Genomic DNA, 22,638 nt, shown 5'->3' on the forward strand with positions numbered 1-22,638 from the left:
GAGCCCAGCCGATTTCAGCCCGAACTGAGCCGCCTGCACAAAGTTGAGCTGAGTTTTAGCCGAGCCGAGCCTTTTTCCGAGTCGAGCCGTTCTTGAGCTGACTTTGAGCCTTTTTTGAGCTGAGTCTGAGCTGTTTTGAGCCGAATCGAGTTGCTGTTTTGCTAGAAAAATGTGTTTCCTCTGTGCGCGAGCCACTTTGACTAGCCTTTTCTGATCCTTTTTCTAGCTCCTTTGCGTGTGGCCGCCTCTTATTTTGCGACTAGGTCTTCTTCACGCGCAAGCCCTTTTAACTAGCTTTTTTTGTCCCTTTTTTGGCTCTTTTGCACGCGTATACCTCTAGTTTCGCGATTCGATCTAGATCCGCTTCTTTAGCGTGCGAGCCTTTTCGACCAACCTTTTCTGAGCCTTTTTTAACTCTTCCACATGCGTATGCCTCGGGTTTGTAATTCAATTTGCAGGTTGGGCATATGTGTGATATCCCTTCTTTGCACCAACTTGGGAGGGGTTATTGAATAAGATATTTTATTATTATTTACTGGAATAAACATTTTACTATAATAAGAATTTTGAATAATAGGAGTTTTATGAAAATAGGTAATTTTTTTATTAATAATTTAAAAGTTCTATAAATACACTAAATGTAATACCCTAAAAGGTGAGAAGTAAAAATTATATTTTTTCTCCAAAAATCTACATTTAGCCCTGATCATCTTCCTTCATAAACTCTCTTTCCCTCATAAATCTCCAAAGAAATTTTGAACTCAACCAAATATTTCACTCCTAAGCCACCTTTCTAATGCGGGTGTTTCGCCACAGCCGAAGCCACAGGGTGATATGCCTTTCGTTATCTGAGTCACCCGAGGAATGTCTACATTGAATCGCCTTCAATCTATTTGCTACACTCACAGAGAGGTGGCCAAAGACATGAAATATATGGGGGGTCTTGGCCATTAAACTTTGATGAGAATGAGCCTTCCTCCTTTTGGAAGTAAATTCTTCTTCTATAATGCCAAACGAGATCCAAATTTACTCACAACAGGGTCCCACAATGCAGTGCTTTGGACTTCACGCCAAGCAGAAGACCAAATATTTGATTAGATATTCATATATCGTTACAAGTAAACCTATATATCATAGATGAAAACAAAAACAATATTCAAAAAATAAAAGAAAAAAATATCACATAAAATTGTAAATAATAAAAACTTGCTTGCCATAAAAAAAAAATACATCTTTCTTATTTATAATAAAGAAAATCCAAATGTATTAGTATATTTGTTTATTATGTACCAAGCAGAAACCAATTCTCTTCCTAGTTTACCTTTGGTCCCATCGGTACATAAAAGCAAGTATGAATACGGTAAGCTACCCATGAGCAACAAATATTACCCCTCATATGATTGAGATGGTTGGATAGAGAAATGAGTTCGATATAAAGTACTAAATATAAAACATTTATTATAAATACAAAATAAAAAATTCATATAGAGGGGACAACGGCAAAGACAACTATGGTGATGTAGATGATAGTGGTGGTACTGACATTGGAGGCAACAAGATTGAGGCTGTTATAGGGGCCACGATAATGATGTCACAAAAATAGCAATGATATTCCTTTGAAACAATAGAGGTAGAAGGAAAAAAAAAATAAAAAGAAAGTTTTATACTTTTGAAAGCACTACCGAGATACTGGTAGTCAACTACCTTGGTCACCATAGAAAGCATAGACTTTAGAGAGCTGAAATACTAGATAAGTAAAACATAGTGAAAATGGAAATAGAATCCTAGAGAGTCCTAACCATAAGAAGATTCCTAAAACTAATAAATATATCCAACAGAATACCCAACTTAAATCTTTTGAAAAGTTCTTATTTGTTCCGTATCCTTCACGTTATGCAATGAGGGAGAGCTTGTTGACCTGGTAGGTATTTTGAAATTAATGAAAACACCATAGTTTTGTCTCTGGGTGGCACCCCCTTGGCGCCATGTGAAATGACAGGAAATGAACGTCAAGAGAAATTATTTAGCGCAAGAAACCGGTAAGAGAAAAACCTGTATTTCAAGTTGAAGGGAAGAAATTTTCTCTTCCAAGTGTGAATACTTGCACAAATATTTCATGGCAGGATCTAAATCATCAGAGGTGAGCAGGAGATGGAAACGCAAACCTCCAATCTGTAGCCATGCAAAACCAAGATTCGAGTAGAAATCTAGGAAATCAAACACACAGAAAAGACGTCAGAAACTGCCACAAAAGTATATAAAATGAATTTTCTGGCCCTAAACAAGTAGATTAAGATAATAAAATAAATAAGGTTACCTGTGGATGAGCAATTGAGATAGAGATGCTTGAGCAATGGCTCAATGAACGAGTTCATTAATGACTTCAACTTTTGATGGCTTGAGGCTCCAATTAGCGAAATCAGAATCTGTATATTATCCAACTATCACAAGAAAAATGTACAATTGGCTCTTTTTAGTACGTGTACGATTAACATGCCAGGAAGTATATAAGCAGTGCAACATCTAGGGCCATTAAAAGGTACTGTACAATTAATTACACAGCTAAAACTGATGACATAAGAGTTTAGTGTCATAGAAGGCATACCGCATGCATACTCTCTGAAGAAGAATTAAACCTTGATTTAATGGCAACAAAATCATCATCAGTAAATGATTTCTTGTGCGCATATATTATCTGAAAGTGCCACAAATGACATTAATATTATTTCCTAAGTATACAAATTACACAAACTACAACAAAATTTGCAAACTGTCCCACCTGCTGCAAAAGAGAACGAGCACTTAATAAAAGAAAAGTAGGTATATTTGTACGTGGCACAGGACTTCTCCAGATATCTAATGAAGCAACTCTAATCTCCAAAGCTTGTGTGCAATAATTCTTGATCAGAAATGAACTTTGCCTGAATGGAGATGCATGGTAGCCCAAAAATTATAAAAAAGAAAAGAGATATTAGACATGAAGTTCAGCAGCATAAAATACAATGTTCAATAGTTTGTCATATACTGGGAAATGAAGAGAATTGAACTCAAAAGTTCAGAAAGCAGAAGATCTAAACTAAGATTACTAGATAAGATAGGAGGACAAGCTACTTTAGTATTATCAATCTAGTAATGATCTTTGTTCTTTTAGCTTTTAATGTTTGCAGAAGATTTATGTTGTTTTCATAGCAGCACAAGAAATTCATCTGTTCTAATTTTCTGTTAAGGATACAGTTTTTGTTTACAAGTTAAAGAGTTTATTTGCAATGCACAAAAAGAGTGCCCCTCAAGTACAAATACTTAATCAAAAGACAGGAAAACAATGAGCTCCAAAAAGTTCTCCTTGTCAACAATATAATCCCTTTTCCCTTTCCTTGCTCTCATTAAAGGAGGAGATGATGTGAGCAAGGAAAGGAAAAAAAATTTCTTCACAAAGGAGAAATTGGCCAAGATGGAAAGAGGGAGATTCCCACAGAATTTTCTTTCATATTTCTGTGGAAAATCTTCCCCTTAAAGAGAGAATCAGCCAAGGGGGAAATTTCCTTTCTAATCCGCATAGGAAAGTAAGAGAAAGAGGAAAACAAATCTCATGCCTTAAAGAAAGATTGAATATCATGGATCTTGGGAAGATTATAAGGGCCCTAATTTTCCAAAATTACTTTTCCTAAATTAGCCAGTATTAATTAAGATTTTCTTTATTTAAGAAGAGAGATCATATTTGTCATATTTTAGAAAGTCATATTCTTAATTGTTACAAGTTTCCTATTGTATCATATATTAAACTTCCTATGTAATTTTTTTATTAAATTAGGAGATTATTTTCCTTATTATTCACGTGGCCTACACTATAATAAACCATCAATCCACAATTATATTTATTCAAGTTTGAAAATAATAAAATTACAAAATGTTAGTTTCAACTAGTAAGGTTTTCAACCTTCTTGTTGAATAGGGAATTTGTGTTTACTTATCAAGAAAACTTGGGGCGTTTTCATTAATTTTTTTTAAATTGATTTTAACTTATCAAAATTCTTTTTATGGCGTTCTAATCAATTAATTTATCCCTATTATCTTGGTTTTCACTCTCTTTTGAGTGTCGATCAAATAGGGAGGATTTATTTAGGGTTTTGAGTTTCTGACTGATGTATATGCGGGGGTTTGGATTCCGCTGTTGATTATCAGTTCCGCATCATCCTTCCTTTCCTCAAATAGAACGAACAAAAATAGAATAAAACCAATACCCTAAATGCTTTTTTGGATATTCCTCAATGCTCTCGCTATTCATGGAACGTGAAAAGCGAAAAAATAATCATTTGCTTGTGGAAAGAAATTGAAGAATTTCTTGGAAATTCAACAAGATCAATTCATTGTTTTTCCTCTAATAGATGGTCATAACTTTTTTGCCACCTTTTCCTCGCTTATCATTCTGTTTTTGCTAGAGCATAATAGGCTATTTCCCATCTGAACTTTCGTCATATAGTTAGCTCCCTTTTCAATTCATTTCTCATTCTTAATTTTCCTATTCTTGTGACTTATATCTGGATAAACACTATAAATTGCTTCTTTAGGATGACAAGCATTTAAGCTATTTCTCTGCATGGTAGCAAAAGATACAAGTGTTGGGAAATGTACTTGTATGGAAAGTAGGGTAAGAGGTATAGTAGGAATATACCCCTTGTAATCTTTTTAATTAATTGGATTTTCTTGTATGATTATTTAAAACTTGTATAGTACTGGTCCCTAATAGTCAATTAAATACACAATAATTCATTCCTCCGTGTAGCATCAAAGCTCTAGATTAAGAAAAAAATTAGACTTTTTTTCAAATACTAATCGCCCTTTATTGCCAAAATAATAAAACCCTAAAAGGGGATAGCCTTCATAACTGACCAACCCTTCCTAGTTGCTGGCCATCAGAGACAGGCCACCAATAACCAAAACTGGCCTTCATTGCTGGCAGCAACAACCAAGCCGCACATTGCTCAACTATTCCAGCCACGTCCTTCACCCAGTTGTAGCAGCAAGTCATCCACAAGCAGCCATTCTAGCCATCACCTGCTGCACTTCAGTGCGGGGTCCAATTGTCGACTACCATAAGACCGAAAGTAGCCAATAAACTGCCAGCACCTGAACTTTCCTGTACAGCATCATCCAGCCAGCCTCACCTTAGTTGCGCACCTAGCCTCCTCTGCTGTGCCCCCAGCAGCCTGAACAGTACAGCCACAGCCCTGTCTTGTGCAGCCTCTGTCCACTATTGTTATTCCATGCACAATGTGCCACCTTAATCGCCAGACAGCACAGCTCTTTGTACTGAAGCTCTAGCAATGTTGGAGATTACGTCTCAATAAACCAACACAATGGAAAACTCAGCACAGAAAAATAGTGAATGTCAACTAATCTTAGCTGTCTACCATTCAATAGTAATGATTACCAGAGTTGGTTAGAATTGATTCAAATCACAATCAAAAGGAGATAAAACTAAGTCATCTCCTAGGCACTGAACCAAAGCCAGGAGATCCCACTTTTGAGGCTTGGCACGAGGAAGATTCTACATCTATAGGTTGGTTTTGGAACTTTATGGCACCAGAGATCAGTAATCTAGTTGTGTTTGACTGCCTACAACAAAGAATATTTGGGACTCAATCCGGAAGACCTATTCCAAAGAGAAAGATGCAGTGCAAGAAAGATGCAGTGCAGATGTATGATTTGGCCATCAAAGTCTAAATAGCTAAACGAAGTAAGAAGACAGTCACAGAGTATTCCAACCTTTTGAAAGGCATATAGCAGGAGCTCAAATAGGATTATATAGTATTAATATGGAAAGTAGCACGCAACCGCTTCAGGAATTTTTTTGAAAAGAATTGAACTTACCAATTTATGGTAGAACTCAATGACGAACAATGATTAGGTAAGAGTCAAGATTCTCATAAAAGAAGAGGTGTCACCTCTCAATGAACTAACATCCTTAATCAGTGCAGAGGAAAGTAAAAAGAGAGTTATGGTTGAATTCCACGCAACTGAAGGCTTTGTCATAATAAGTAAAGAATCTAAATCTCAAAAATTAGGGAAGGACCAACTGATAGTAAGACCTTTCCTGCTGGCGTGACCAATAGGAAAAACTTTCGGTCTACCTTCTGCAAGAAACCAAAGCACATAAAGGAAAAATGTTGGAAGCTCGATATGAAACCGACCAACTCAAGCATGAACTAGGAATACAAGAAAAGTCAGGGACCACGCACATGTAGCTCAGGAAGGAAAAGAATATAAAAGCCTGTGATTTCAAGACACTGCGAATGAAACTTAAGCAATTTGAAAAACCTAAAGGCACAGGTTTCATAGCACACTCAGGTATGTTTCTAATTTCCCAGTGTTTAAATGCCTCGGATAAATTCTTTACATATCATGGATAGTGGACTTAAGAGCTACTGGTCATATAACAAACTCCCCTAAATTGTGTGACACTTATGCTCCATGTCCTAGCAATAGGAAGATTACCACTGCTGATGATTCAATAAATACAGTAACAGTAATTGGCACCATAAAAGTTAATCCCTACCTCACTCTTTGGAATGTTCTTTATCAAGCCAAATTGTGTAGAAATCTTACATCAATAATCAATCTTAAATCACGACCTTAATTCCAATGTAATCCTTTCTCATTCTCTTTGAATTTCAAAACTAGAATTCAGGAAGAATGATTAGATGTGTTAAGGCTTGGGACAGATAATACTTCCTGGATTACACTTGATAACCTGTCTATTTCTTTTTCTATCCTAAAAAACTTTTATATATAGGGATATAATATTCAATAAATTATTCATTAGATTATTCTTAACTGTACATGAACTGAAAGTAACGGTGGCAGCATAGAATTTATAAGATAAAATTTAATGGAAGGAATTATCCTACAGAATCTGGGCAACTGTAGCTGTTTTGACAGGTTGAGACAGTATATCTGGTAGAGGAATGCCATAAGCAATATTCTTGGAAAAATCCTGAAAGCCAGTAGGCAGATCATCAACCTCAAACCATGACAATTTCTCAAATAAAAACAAAATCAAATTCCACTTTTACCATGAAAGGAAAGAGACAATGGTTCCACAAAAATGAATGCCACCAGTACCACATTTCAAGAACAAAGCCGGCAAACTTTTTGTTTGCTGCATCACACAAAAGTAGAGAATATGAACTTGGTAAATATATAGAGATATAAGCTTAGTTTAAATAATACAGCTATGAATAGATAAAAAGCTCTTACCAGCATTAACTGCTGTCCATGCATCAATTATCCACAAAATTTTTTGGTGTGGTATTAAACTTTGTGGGGGTCTCATTGAGGATAATAAATATTTTAAAGCAGGTTCCAATAGACTAGAAGCATTACTCAGTGCCTGAAATTTTTTATTGAAAGAAAATTATATTAAAAGAAGACAAATCTTAAAATGCTAAAAATTCCAATTTACAATCGAACAAAAAGATTTCATAAAGAAAAATTCAAACAAAATGAAAGAAAGATTTAAAACTGTCTCTATTTCTTGAATGAAGATGTATAGAAAAAACTAGTCAAAATCTTATTGATCAAAACCAGCACATTTCAGGTGATTTTAAGTGAAAAAAGCATACTAAAGAGAAAGAAAACATCAGGTTCGCGTCCTACCATATAGGCCAGATATCGTTAGCTGTACATAGAAATATCATGTACTTTTTACATCAGCAGGACCTAGAAGTAGTGAAGCTACTGTGTCTAATTAAGCTAGTAGTCCAAACAACTCTACTGATAGGTCTAAATTGTTTAAGACAATCAACTTTCTAGCTCATAGATTGTGCAAAAGAGCATGTATTTATACCATCCTTTTTAATAGAAAAAGAAGATACATTAAGGTAAGAGGAAACAAAAACAAAGAAAGGAGGAAGAGATATCTTCCAGAAGTAACAGATAATAGTGAACAAAAAACTTTATGAATAGTGCGATGCATAAAGAATATACTAAATTAAGGAATGAAAAAAATAATCTCCCAATTTCGATGGAGAAAGTAGGCAGGTCATAGAATTTTTCCATGTGCTTTGGCCAAAAATGATGCCACAAAATCACCTCTCCTATATATCATGGAAAGTGTACTTTGGTCGTAAAAAAATTTTTCGATGCCGTGGAAGGTAGCCCCTCGTAGCAAAAGTTTCACTTCCTTTCTCACTCCATTACTCCTAATATACATCCCTAAGAGCCTCTCAATTGTAGGACTGATCCATATAATGCCAAAGAGAGTTATTAACTTAGTCCAAAGCTGGAGAAACAAATGGGAGTGTCTCTCTTGTCCTTCCAAGCATATTATGCAGATTTTTCAAAATAGTGCACGACTCAGATATTAAATTTGAAGCATCTCATTAGTGTTGAATCTTTGATGCATGGCTATCCACGTAAATGCCCTTACATTTGAAGGAGCTGGCGCTTTCTAAAACTAATTGGTAATATGAAATTGGCTAGGGGGTGTGATGGTTGCATGGCCAGCTCCCATAGTGTGGCGGGTGCTATGAAGAGACGTGTATGTCCTGATGAGATATTCAAAAAAGACATACAAGTGTATATCTTGATGAATCCAAGGTCCAAAATTTGATATCTAGAAGTGAAGAAGGGTGAATCAGCTCTAGTTAAATCAATGATTCTGCAACTAAGGAACCTCCCTATCTTATTATTGCATGTGAAATAAAAATCTAAGCCATTTTTAATAAATTGAAAGACAGGAGTATGAGGTTTGAAGAGAGGCTAAATAGTCGGAAAATAGTCTGGCTAAAGGTTGTTCTCCCACTCATATGTCTCCCCAACATCTCACTCCAAAGATATCTCCCACTTGGAGTTCGGGTGAGGAGTTGGAACAAAAGAAGTACTTGATAGATGTTTATACCATTTCATTAATGTAAAATTTTGAAATGTGTAAAATAACAAAGAGAATAGGAAAAACATTTCTTATATTTTATTCTAATGGATTAGGGATATATATATATATATAGAGGAGGAATCTAGATATGGTAACATAAATCACGCTATTAATACTAATATATATAGGCTTTAACTAATGATTACATGATAATATTCTGTAATATATTATGTAATATTATAACACTTCCCCTCAAGTTGAGACTTAAATATTAATCATGCCCAACTTGTTACAAAGATATTCAGTTCAGATTTCATTTAGAACTTTTATAAATATATCACCTAATTGTTCCCCTATCTTCACATAACTGGTAGAGATAAAGTTTTTCTAAATCTTCTCACGAATGAAATGATAATCAATCTCGATATATTTAGTTATTTCATGGTACAACAAAATTTGAGACAATGTAAAGAGCAACTTGATTCTTACACCTGAGTTTTGTAGGTAATATGGGATTCAAACCCACTTCAGCTAAGAGGTGTTGTATTTATAAAATTTCATAAGTGAATTGAGCCACAACTCTGTATTCAGACTCTACACTGAATCAAGACACAACAGTCTGCTTCTTACTTCTCCATGATACCAAGTTTCTAGCAACAAAAACATAATAGTATGTAGTGGACCTTTTATTAATTTTATATTCAGCACAATCAGCATCTGCAAAGCATTCAATGTGAATATGTCCATGATTGCTAAACAATATGTCAAATCCTGAAACACTTTTTAAGTAGCACAAAATTTGTTCTAAAATCTTTCAATATTTGACTATAGGTGCAGACATAAACTGCTTAACAATATTGACAAAATATACAATATCTACACGAGTCACTATGAGATAATTCAGTTTTTTAACTAATCACCTATTTCTTTCCGAATGTCCCAATTGACAAGGAGAGAAAGATTGTCAATTGTTACTCCTATCCATGATTCAAGTAGAATCTATTTCTCCAACTCCAATACTCATGACCTTAACAATAATCAGGTAGAAATTTACATACAAATAAATCAATATTTGATTCCCTTCTAGTCATATAGTTCAAAAGAAGCCTCAGTGCAAATATCATTTTGTTGGAGAAACATCATCATATGCTCATAGAGAGTAACCCTAGACTCTTTTCAGCTTGGATAGGGTTCACATATTGCAGGACTTCACAAAACATAGAAATCACTTTGCCTTGTCTTTCTTTTTACTGGGTAACAAATTTTTTTTTAAGAAGACCACATAGTATCCATGATAGCTACAAAGAAAAAAAAGGAAAACAAAACTTCTTTTTCTTTCTTTTGTTTATACGAGTCATACGAAAATATTCTAGTCTTACTATACCCTATATACACCATTCACCAAGCCCACTATCCTTCTTTTCTAAGTCAACAAGTTGTAAGGATTTAAGTATCATCAGTCAAACAAATGCTACGGGAGAGTGTTTGTGCCATGCAACACAATGGACTTCTACAACAAACAGGTTCCCTACAAGATATAGCGAGCATGAATACTCGTGGGTATCTAAAGGCACATACAAGCCCAACTTTCATCAATAGATAGTCATAATCCCAGCCTGAAGAAGTAAGCAAGCAGACAACGTATACCAAACTTTTGAATCGTTTGTGTCTTTCTTCTCAAAAGAGTATGGTTAAAATGTAACTTAACCAGAGAATTAATCCAGCAGAATTCTTTTCATCAAATAGGGCTCCACAACAAAACTAAGACAATAAGAAAATAGTGATAAACTTACAGGTTGTAAGCTGCCAGGCTCAACAATGAGGATCACCAATAACTCTTGAAACAACTGAAGCAACTCCATATCTAAGAAACAACTTGCACTGTCAATTATGGGGAGTGTGTCTAACCAACTATCGAAGCCAGATTTAATACATAATGTCTCGGGGCAGAAAATGCAGCAAGCAGGTTCAGAAGTAGTATGCTCATCAGAATTTAATCGAGCCTCTAACTTGCATTGTCCATATTCCAACCTTCTCAAAAGCATCTGAGAACAGAAATCTATCTCCAGTGAGCTTTTGAAAATGTTTATAACAAATAAGAAGAGTGAAAAGACATAGAAAACAAACCTGATACATCTCCTCCACTTGTGTAACAACTCCAAGGTCATCTTCTTCATATTCGCCCATGATATAAGATGACATGCAAACACCTAGAAAGATAAAGAGAGAGACGAGGGTAAGGGGAGACTGGGACAAACGAGAATCAAATACAACAGCTTCAACATTTTAATCCAATGTTCAACAATAATAAATAATGACATCGACATTGTTATAGAAAAGACAGAGGCACCACAATTGAATGAGACGAACATTTTATACGTGAAAGCTTGCCGTGGGAGAGAATAAATTATTTTCCACTCAGACTGTGTTTTCGTTTTTTTTTTATTCGTACTCCAATTATATTTTTGTATGGCACAAGCCCTTCTCTCAATATTTACACTCCATTCCCTAGAAAGGAAAAAGGATTCTACTGTGAGTCAATGATCTCTTCCAGCACTGCTCTTCCTTTCAGATGAATCCTTTGGGAGTAGATCATCTATTGTTGAAGCTAAATATTAAGAAGGCCCTTCAAAATTTTCTTTCTCCATTTAGCACCTCACTCATAATGGTGCCTTTTAGAGGAAGCAAGTAAGGAAAAAAGAATGGATCTTCAAGAAACAGCTAGCAAGTGGAGAGGATTCTGTGCTAGGTGGCCCTGCCCAACCCCACCCTATCTGGCAATGGTAAAGAGAAATTTTGGGCAGCTGGAGCTACAAGAACATTTATGGCAGATAGGTATCAGATCTGGAGCAAACGTACTCGCCCATATCTGCCCAACCATGTTAGTATATATACACAGACAGGCACACACAAGCACTGTTTTTATTTGTGTATTTAAGGCCACAATTGCATTTTGACAGGGGAAACAGGGAGATGGAAGATCAATAACCTAGACAACTTGGGAAAAGATTTGGCAAATGACCTTGTAAAGGAGCAGCCAAATCCCTTGATCACTCTCTTATGTTTGGTGTACATAACCAAGCTTCCTCATCTTTAAGTAGATTACGACTGTTTTGATAGAGATGAAAGTTTTAGCTTGGAAGGGAATCACGGTGAAATTAGAAAGAAATTCATCTCTAAACCCCTCTGAAACTTGGTGGGTCATTTCAAAAGAAGCAATAAAACGACTTTTTGAGGACATTTTCTCTCTTTTAGCGGAGCTAGAGACTTATGGTTTCAGACACTTTGCATTTTTGCTTAATGGTCATCCTCTTTCTTCTAGTAAGAACTGGGTAGACCTCATTGATATTTTAAATTTCCTGCCCTGAAGATGTTGGTTCACATATAAAGGCAACATATCTAATCTTTCTGTTTAGATGTTGCATATTTATTGCCAAAATTTAATCATTTCACCTATTGAAACAAGAAATTATTAAATCATAGGCTTAACAGCAGACAAATCAACTGAGAAAGACATGCTTAGACAATAAAAAAACATGTTTTCAACTAAAACACCTCCCTTGCACATGTATATACACTTTGATATGATGCTTGATAGACATTTACCAAAACCAATAATAAGAAGTATATTTTTTTGAAAAATTCTTTTCATACAGGCTAGTAAATTAGTGTACATGTAATGTACTGCAATTTACCAGATGCTATATGTGTAAACAGCACAAGATAGTAAATCAAGAACAGCATTATTTAAACAAAGGTATCATGAATCAGTAAGTATATCCTCAATAAAAAAATTAGCTCAAAAGTGCATATACACCCTCAACAGATAAAATTGATTAATGTTAGAAGTTCAATAGAAAAATTTGGCAAGAAAATATGTACCTTGTAATGCAAGAGCGCGAAGGCCAAGATCAGAAGAAGCAACAACCTTGGTGAAACAATCCTTTGCTGCTAAACAATAAAGATTCAAGAGAGAGTAAGGTAATAGAAACAAAAAGAAACTCCCGAATGAGGATATTAAAAATGCATTACCCTGCTTCCAAGATTTTGATTTTATTGGCCAAACTGAGTCACATAACTTTAGCAGTTGCTGCTGCTGATTAAATAATTTGGCAGAGGCAGGCAAAACTGGATGACCACCATGAAGCCATAACAAGGGCCTCTCGGAATGGAAATAACAGGGAGACATCCTACTCAGATTCTTGCTCTCCATCTATGTAAAAGGAAGACAAAATTGTTAGTTTACACACACGGCAGAAGGGCTAAGAAAAAGGCTCCATGTAACAGTGATCTTACCAAAACAACTGAGGCTTCTATCAGACAAAAGCTTTGTAATTTTGTAGCAGCTTTCACTAAGGAGCGACAAGAAACCAGCATCCACTCAAACTGTGATGTGATTAGAGAACTCCAGAACAGCATGTGATCTTCAAAAAAGTTGGTATACAACTGAATCAACATGTCAAATGAAGGGGACCCAACAATCATATTGAGGACTGCCTCCTCCAGAGTCCTAAGAGATTTCAGGAATGGTATAAAGCACCGTGTTTCATCAGCATAGTTATGCCTATACTCAGCATGCCACTGTTCATAGCTAAGCCTAAGAACACCTACACAGTTAATGGCCTGGAGAAGTCGTTCAGTGGACACGCTCAATACATCATTTGATGAGGTTAACTCAACTAATTCTGATGAAAGCACTGGAATTGGATGCATGTCTAAGTCTATTTTGTGAAGAGATATGAGCTCCTTGTGACAGCTAAATATATGATTCCAGATCGGGTGATTCATCTCCTCTTTGAGAGCAGTGAGAAAAAAATCAATGCATTGACAGTAAGGCTGCAACTTGGAAACGAGCCAGTTAAACCAGCTAAGATAGAGTTGAAAATCATCTGCCCTTGCCTGTTCAATAATCCAGTTGGCAGCAGATAATATCATCTTATAACTCAATTTTAACCTAGACTCTATATTTCTATTTGAGTCCAAAGTCTTTCTGCCTGCAACCTTTGGAAATACTATCTTGCCTAAAATCTCAGAATCCAGTAGGTAAGCCCTTGAACAATCACTAGTAGCAAGATGCTGATCCACAGAGCAACAATTGTTAACAATTCTAAATTCATGTGATAAATGCTGAGCTCCCAGGAATTCCAGATACATGCAGTTCTGCTTGATAGTGGCCTCTTTTGCGTAGCATACATAATCCTTCAACTGCAAAGGCCTTGGCCATCCACCCGGCAAATATAAAGCACGCTCCAACAGTGAATCAGATTCGGACAACTGGATATCTGATAAGTACATCTGACGTGCGTGATTAATAATGTTTCTTCCACTGTTCTCACCTAGTGAAGAAATATATGTATGCTCCCAACTTATCTGAAGACTCCATATGGGCTGATTACCATTCATGATAAGCTGCTGAAACAATTGAATCCAGTGCGTAAGTTCCAAATATGTAATTTTAACATTAAGATGTAATCCTTCATGCCTTGCATTGATATGTGCTCTGGCCATAGATTCAACCAGCTTACTACTGGGAATACCTGATAAAATAAGAAATCTTTTAATATCTCTCAGCTCTAACTCCTCACAACTATGGAAACTTCCCTCTTCAAAAAGCCAATATGGCTCCATCATATATATTTCAACACCTCTATTCCGCATTGCACGGGATACTTCCCCGAATTCTGGATTGATAGTGAAAAATAGCCGAAAATTAGAGTGCGGGTGAACCACCACTGGCTTCCCATCAACAATCCCACACTCACTGACAGTAATAGTTCCACATGGCTCCACCAAGGAATTAATTCTATCGAGAACCTGATATCAACACATCACAGCAACCATTAGTTTGTTAGGAGACTTGAAGCTAGAAATAGACATCATAAGGACATTTTGGTATGCAAAAGCAGAAAACATTTAAGTAAATGTGTTACCGTGGGATTACAAAGATTTGCATTCTCTAGGACTAGCCATTCTCCATTCTCTATAGCCTTTATCAATGATCCCTTAACCCATTCAAAATTTGCTGAATATGGCCTTTTCTGATAATCTTGCAACTTCAAAATTGCTTTCATGGTTCTTTCCAGGTCCTTACTTGACCATGAAACAGGTAAACCATCCCTCCCCAAATCCTGCTTTAAATGCTCAATTATCTCAACTAAAAAAGAGAGTGAGTTAATGATTGTCTTCCATTTCTCCGCATAAGAGGAAGGAGATCTTGACATGAAGCTAGAATCCACTTTAGATGAAAAGGTTAGCCATCTAGAAACCAAATCTCTTCTCTCAAGTAAAAGTGCCTCCATTGATGATTCAAATTGTAAATTGCAATATTCATTAACAAACAATTTAACTTGAGCAACAACTGAACAAAAATTACGGAATGCGTTATATTGCTCAAAGCATCCAAGTAATTCCGAAATATCAGTTGCACAAGAAAGATTTAGCTCATGTAGCACATTTCCAGTTAGCTGCGCTAATATTCTTATCAATGAAGTCTTTCCAGATGACGGTGGCCCAATCAAGATGCACAACCAGTTATTCCGTATACAATGTGCAGCAGCTTCCAGGCTGTGACGAATTTCAGGCACGATCTTCAGTTGACTAGGTGAGATTTTTAATGGTTGAGTATGATTCCTTCTTATGGCTGCATTCCCTACAATTAAGTAATGAGAATTGACTTGCACTCGCGGATCAGGAATAATAGAGGGTTTCCGTGCAAAAACATGTTCATATAGCTGTACAACTTCTCTGCGATCGGCTGCGCTACGCATTCTTTGAATATATAGAATGTTGAGAAAGCTATCTGTGTTTAGCTCATTTGAAGTGCCTGAATTAATGGACCAGACTTTTATAGTTAGCCTTATAAACACAATACAAACTCATACATGATAAAGTAATGGAGTGATGAAGGAATAGGAATTGAACTGGAGAGTCACTAATGATATTTTAGGTTCATAGACCTCAGAAAGCAGTGTCATATTTATGAACTTGTTTTGAAGGGTTTAGAATTGGCTATTCTCCCAGTCTGGTGTTTCGTGGGTGCTGACTAGGAAATATTTATTTCCACCTTATTAAATAGCTAAAGGTGAGGCCAGGAGCATACCACGGTAGCGGGGGATTATTTTCATGGGTTTATAACTCCTCTGGTTGGAAGGAAGTATTAGAATTTCAAGCAACAATCTCAGTTTGCTCATGTTATTCTGTGGGTATTCTGGCTCCTTGCTTTTTTTTGTACTCAGGCCCATGGTTTTTGCAAGCACTCATCTTCAGTCATGTTCAAGAGTATGATAATGCTAGTTGTCTTTGATGTATTTTCTTTGGTTGCTTTGTTTCTCTTGTTTTCTTTTTTCTTCCCTGGTGAAGATTATATTATGTACCCCATTTTCTTGGTAATTCATTTATCCATTCTTAACAATATTTCCTCTTTTATTAAAAAATATATATAAACATATGTAAAAGTGGATCAAACCTTTTATAAGTTGACATGATCTGATGACATCGCGTAGATTAAACTCCCAAGGTGAACCATTCTGAGCGAACTTGTGATGTAACATGGTATCTTCATGTAACCGTCTGTTAAATGAGATCACCTTCAAAAGGACAGACTTCGGAATAGATGGGAAAAGCGAGCCACAAATATAAACATAGTCATCTTCAACTAACTCATTGATATACACCTGTAACCACCAAAGACAAGTTTATCATGCCTCCAACTTATACCATCTTCAACTTTTGTTTGGCCAGAAAAACAGATATTATTAATCAGGAAAAGAGTACAAGAGAGAGAGCAAGATAACATATTTAACGATATTCATATTCAAAATTGCAGCCAATCCAGGCTGCATACTGCATCAATGGCAAAGATTACTTGAACTGGTCACAACTCATCTGGATTGTCCTAAAGGGCAGAGGAAAACTAAGCCATATCTTAGGTACTAGACCAAAACCGAGAGTTTGCACTTCTGATGTTCGGGATGAGAAAAATTTGATAGTTATGTATCTGCCTACAATAAAGGAGATTTGGAACTATCCGAGAAACTTAGTCCAAGGGAAAAGATGCAACTCAAATATATGACCTGACAGTCAAAGCCTGGACAACTAAACAAAGCAGCAAAATAATCACAAAATATGTCAACCTTCTAAAAGGCAAGAAATTGACCAATATCATAGCATCATGGAAAGCAACAAAGACCAAGCAACCTTGAAAAAAGCTAATTGAAAAAAATAGAGTATACCAATTTATGATAGGACCTAATTAAAAATATGATCAAGTGAGAGTCTAGATCCTGGAAGAGGAAGAGACATCATCCTTAAATGAAGTGATATCCTTTGTTAGCACAAAATAAAGTGAATGAAGGGTTATGCTTGAATCTACTGCCAGAGAGCTGCATAGGAAGCCTAATACCTCAAATAAAGAGTGGAAATACAAGAATTATTGCCAAAAGACTCAGACAGACACACATTGCCCACCCATAAGGAAAAGAAAAAACTCCGTACCTCTGCAATTTCAAAGCAGAAACTGAACGCCTAAGAATATGATTCCCGTGCTTGGATAAACCTAAAGGTTTTGGACTCTTAATCCAAGTACATTTCTATTTTTCAAGATTTAAATGCCTCAGAGAAACATTTTTTTATGTCATAGATTGTTGACTCAGGAGCTATCAACCATAGGACAGACATTTCTAAATTTTTTTAATACTTATGCTCCATTCCCAGTAATAGAAAAATTGTCACTGCTTATAGTTCATTGACTACAGTAGCAGGAGAGGGAAACATAAAACTCACTCCTTATATTACTCTTACTGATGTACTCCATGTTTCTTGACTATGTAAAAACCTTATATCAGGAACTAAATTATCTCAACGCCTAAATTATAAAGTGACTTTTTCTCCTTCTTACTCTAAATTCATGACCAAATCTCGGGGACGCTTTGATGTTCAGGATGGGTTATTCTCCTAGATGCACCTAAGATACTATGTACCGCTCTCTCCACCAGTACACTAGACAAACTATGGCTATATCAAAAGAACTAGGTCACTCTTCCTTCTCTATTCTCAAGATTATATTTCTTTTTTTTTTCTAATTTTGATAATGAAAAATTAAATTGCAATGTATATGAACTAGCAAAATACCGTGTAAATTTTATCTCTAATAATAGAAAAAGTAATTTTCTTTTTACCTTGATTAACCGTGACAATTCGGATTCTTGTAATATTCTTAATATTTATGGGGCTCGATAGTTTGTCTCCTTTATTGATGATTGAACTCGGTTAGTTTGACTTTTTTTTATTGAAGTCCAAAGATGAAATTAGACATACCCTTCTGCAATTTTATACTATAATCCATACACAATTTGAGGTAAAAATTAAACACTTCAAAACTAATAATGTCTGAGATCAAGTTAACCAGAAATTGTGCTCCTCCCTTCAAAAACAATGAATTATTCAAGAGTGTTCCTGTATGTGTACTGGAAAAATTGGAATAACAACTACTTACTACTACCTGAGTTTTCTTATTTCACAATCATGTGCAAAACAGGACTGAGGAAAGGTTGTATCAACTACCACCTATCTTGTAAACCGATTACTATCTAGGACACTAGACGTTTGCAATTATATGGAAGTTCTTGCCAATTGTTTTCTTGAGATACGAGTTTCTGATAACCTTGTTCTCCAGTTCTTTGGGTGTACTACCTACATGCACAAACATCAATCATAAAGAGGGAAACTTGACCCTAGAGTTATTCGTGTGTTTTTGTAGGATACTAGCCCACACAAAAAGAATACAAAAATGTTACCATCTAACAAAAAAAATTCTTTATATAAGTGATATCATTTATGTTGAAACAAAATCTTCTTTGATAAACCTTATATTTAAAAGAAGCCTACTATACTAGAAGATAAGAACAATCAACCCTCTTTTGACCCTTTCTTTCATCTTCACTTACCTATAAAGACTATACACTCTACAAACCCACTGCCCAAAAAGTGAATCTAAACTCATACCACCAGAAACGAGCCTGGACCACATGTATATTCGAGAAAGAGAAACCTAAAATTCGATCCAAACCAAGTCCAAGAATCTGAATCAAGTGCTAGAAATGAGGTATGTCTGAAAACTCTATTTGTTCTGATATTGACATACCAGTTGCACTTAGACAAGAGACAAGAAAATGCATCCCTACATCCTATCTCAAATTTTTGTGTCCATTTAAAAATGTTGTCCATCTGACAAAAGGTTTATTATGAACCTAAATACAATATTTATTCGTAAAACATAATCTGATACTATAATCAGCGAGGAATGGAAATATGCTATGAGTATTGTAATAAAGACACTTAAAAAGAATCAAACATGAAAGTAGTGGACTTACCCAAAGGGAAAAGATAGGTAAATTACAAATGAGTATTCACTATCAAATACAAGCCTGAAGGAACAACAAAAAGATGCAAGGCAAGATTGGTGGCCAAAATGTATACCAAGACCTATGGGATTGATTAACAAGACACATTTGCACCGGCTGCAAAGATAAATACGGTATGTATCTACTATCTATAGATGCTATTTCAATTGGCAATTGTAACAGTTTAATATAAAGAATGTCTGCTTGCATGGGAAATTGGGAGAAGAAATTCAAATTGAAGTTTCCTCTTGTGTTCACTAAGGGAGTAGGAACAAACTGAGTATTAAAATTGAAAAAGGTACCGTATGGGCTTTTAAGCAGTCTCATCGAACATGGTTTGGTAGACTTAAAAAAGTAATGCTACCCATAAGGTACAAGTAGAGTCAGAAGAGAATGTGTCCTATTCATTAAGAACTTAGAGCCATGTGGTGTTATTACTTTCCTGGTATATGTAGATGACATAATTATTATAGGAAACGACGAAGCTCTCAAGCAATGCTTAGCTAGAGAATTCGAGATTAAAGAAATAAGAAAATTAAAATATTTTTACAAGCTATTTAAAGTCATAAATACTCATCTCCTCAAAAAATGTCACAACTCTATTAAAGAAATAGGCAAACTAACATACAAGCTAGCTAGCACACTCATTGATCCCAAACATAAACCATGCTAGATATTGCATGGGCAGCTAGTGTAATAAGCCAATTCATGTACAAGCCTAAAGAAGTGAACCTACAAGCAGCGTACAGAATATTTTATTACCTAAAATGCACTCTTTAGGGAATTACCTCCAAAAGAAATAATGGGCTGGTTTTTGAAACATACAATGACACTAGTTATGCTTAGATCACCAGTGGATATGAGATCCACTTCTGGGTATTCTACATTTTTCTGAGGAACTCTTGTGACTTGGAGAAGTAAGAAACAAAATGTGGTAACCCAGTCTAGTGTAGAATCAAAGTTTAGACTCTGGGCCCAAGAGGAGTGTTAGCTTTTATAGTTGATGATGATTTTAGAAAACTTACAACTTCAATGGGATGGACCTATGAGACTCTACTATGACAATAAGTAAGCAATTAGTATTACTCACAATGTAGTACAATATGACAAAATTAAATACATTGAAGTAGGCAGATAGTTCACCAAAGAAAAGCTGGATAGTGGGTTAATTTGTACTTCACACAATCCAACCACTTCACAACTTGCAAATGTTTTGATTAAAGGATTAAGTAATCATGAATTCCAAACAACTATTACCAAACTGAGAATGGATAATATCTATTTACCAACTTGGGAGGAAGTGCTAAGAAGGAGGGCTTCATTAGAGTAAAAAGTACACCTAAGATCTTCATAATCTATGTAATTAATATTGTTTCCTTTTGTTATTGCTATTCATTTGTATATAGAGAGCCCTAATATTCAATCGAATATACAACAATTCATTCTTCCAAAATTCCAAATATCATCAACGCAATAAAAGAATGCTGGTAAAATATTCTTGTGACTTTGACAAACTAAATGGGTCAATTTTTACTAGATTTCCACAATTAGTAAAGAGTTTATGAACTTTAGTAGCAAAAGAAGCCAATTCTGTTTAACTGTTAGTCTGGACTGTGATTTTTCTTATTTCTCCAAGTAAGAGAATTTTAAATTTAATCTATTAGTTTTGCACATAATAGGAGTAGTGTTACTATACTCTAACTACAGTGTACTCCTCTGTAAAAAAAGATATGCGATACATCAATATGGAAATTGGTAGTAGTAAAACAAACCTTAGTGAAACGATTAAGAAAGGACTTCGGAAGGCCCTTTCTTCCACCGCCTTGGGAAGAAGGATTTTGACATGCAAAAACTCTAAAAGATGGTGGACATTTAAATGTAAGACCAAGTTCTGGAATAAACACCTCAGCTCTATGATCTAGAATAGAATTTAAACCCTGAGCCAAAAAAGAAAAAAAACTCCGTTAGAACTTGCCATATCATTATATGGCAAGCAGACACATAAAAGACACCAATCGTAAGAATTGTTATTACAAAATAAGCGAAAAGCTTGTGACCATGCCTCCAAAACAGATTGTGGAGCAAGATTAAGCTCATCTAGCAAAACCCAACTGCCCTGCTTCAAAGCCTGTAGTGAAGGAAGAAAGTTATTGTATGTCTTTTGCCCATCTAATCAGGGATTTAGAGAAAAAATGTTTTAACCTGCAATAAAATCCCATCAGACCATGCAAACTTCATTCCTTCATTACTTTCAACAGGTAAGTCTGACCCCAGCAAGTCCATTATGTCAGTCTAGTAAGAAGCGCCATAAATTAGTATGAAAAAGCACGTGCTACTTAAGGGAGCAAGATAAGTATTTTATTTCTTCCACTGACCTGCTCAGATAGATTAATGCGTATGACCTTATGTCCAGAATATTTTCCCAGGGCAACAATCAAACTTGTTTTTCCAACACCTGGACTACCTTCCAGCAAAACTGGGAAAGAAAAAAAGAAATAATCACAAGAATCCAAATTTTCAAAACATAAAGAGCCTGGGGGAAGAAGGAAGACCAGAGAAAAAGCTAGGAAGAGGAACCACAAGCACCAAACAGACATACCAGGCTTTTGAAGTTGCATAGCACGCAATACTCTCAACGCATTTCTGCAAGTGGTTGGTGCCCAAAATTCAAAACCATCAACGTCACAATTCTCATCACCTGTCAGCATGAGAAATAAGTTGCCAATCACATATACCTGCATGATAAGCCTAGAAAATGCACATTTATAGGAACTTCCTAAGAGCAGTCACTACTTATGAATAAATGGAAGTTGAATAAAGAATAATAGGAAATTCATGTAAATATCCAAGTAATGTGCTAGACCAGAAAAATGAACTGAAAAAACACAGAACAGCAACCTAAAATTTAATGAAGAAGCAAAAACTAACCTTTCTCAATGTAAAATGGGTTGATACCAAACAATTTATCATGGACAATATCATCACTCCTCGATGCAGTTATTTGGTCACCCCAACCATAATTTTCCATGCTCGAAAGTTTTGCGTACAGTGTATTAGTATCATCCACCTATATTAGCGGAACAAGATATTTTATTCTTTAGGATGTTCATACAAGAAAATAAATAAATATTTCAACATGTCAATCAAGCATAAACACATAGACAGCCAATACACATTAAGAAGCAACTTGCAGAACCATATGATAAACACAAACATGGAACATAGGGACAAAAATCTACTTGAGTAACCTCAACTTGCAGAACAGTTTTAAACTTAACCAAAGGAATGACCAACTAAACTATGATTTCCAGAACCTGGAGACTTTATGCCACCACATAATCTTTGATTCAAGTTGAAAAGTGAATG

At 35.5% G+C, this 22,638-nt stretch overlaps 1 protein-coding gene across 4 annotated transcripts in view; it reads right to left on the reverse strand.

Annotated features, from left to right (window-relative positions):
* LOC110808926 (midasin-like protein) overlaps nt 1–22,638 on the reverse strand; it is a 95,547-nt gene that overhangs the window by 15,305 nt on the left and 57,604 nt on the right. For 3 of the 4 annotated variants that reach the window (XM_088213637.1, XM_088213636.1, XM_088213640.1), the window contains 20 exons: nt 22,201–22,339; nt 21,872–21,970; nt 21,648–21,748; nt 21,475–21,564; nt 21,335–21,400; nt 21,045–21,209; nt 16,338–16,545; nt 14,803–15,695; nt 13,169–14,686; nt 12,905–13,085; nt 12,755–12,823; nt 11,000–11,082; nt 10,666–10,917; nt 7,258–7,390; nt 7,074–7,159; nt 6,909–6,994; nt 2,780–2,921; nt 2,606–2,695; nt 2,318–2,441; nt 2,053–2,207 (listed from right to left, as the gene is read on the reverse strand). In XM_088213637.1, the coding sequence (XP_088069763.1) occupies nt 2,053–2,207; nt 2,318–2,441; nt 2,606–2,695; nt 2,780–2,921; nt 6,909–6,994; nt 7,074–7,159; nt 7,258–7,390; nt 10,666–10,917; nt 11,000–11,082; nt 12,755–12,823; nt 12,905–13,085; nt 13,169–14,686; nt 14,803–15,695; nt 16,338–16,545; nt 21,045–21,209; nt 21,335–21,400; nt 21,475–21,564; nt 21,648–21,748; nt 21,872–21,970; nt 22,201–22,339 (4,680 nt within the window). The remainder of the gene's footprint in view (nt 1–2,052; nt 2,208–2,317; nt 2,442–2,605; nt 2,696–2,779; nt 2,922–6,908; nt 6,995–7,073; nt 7,160–7,257; nt 7,391–10,665; nt 10,918–10,999; nt 11,083–12,754; nt 12,824–12,904; nt 13,086–13,168; nt 14,687–14,802; nt 15,696–16,337; nt 16,546–21,044; nt 21,210–21,334; nt 21,401–21,474; nt 21,565–21,647; nt 21,749–21,871; nt 21,971–22,200; nt 22,340–22,638) is intronic. The other variant, XM_088213639.1, reaches the window with a different exon arrangement.

This window comes from Carica papaya, chromosome 2, assembly GCF_054855325.1.
Source record: "Carica papaya isolate Zhongbai chromosome 2, ASM5485532v1, whole genome shotgun sequence".
NCBI lineage: Eukaryota > Viridiplantae > Streptophyta > Magnoliopsida > Brassicales > Caricaceae > Carica > Carica papaya.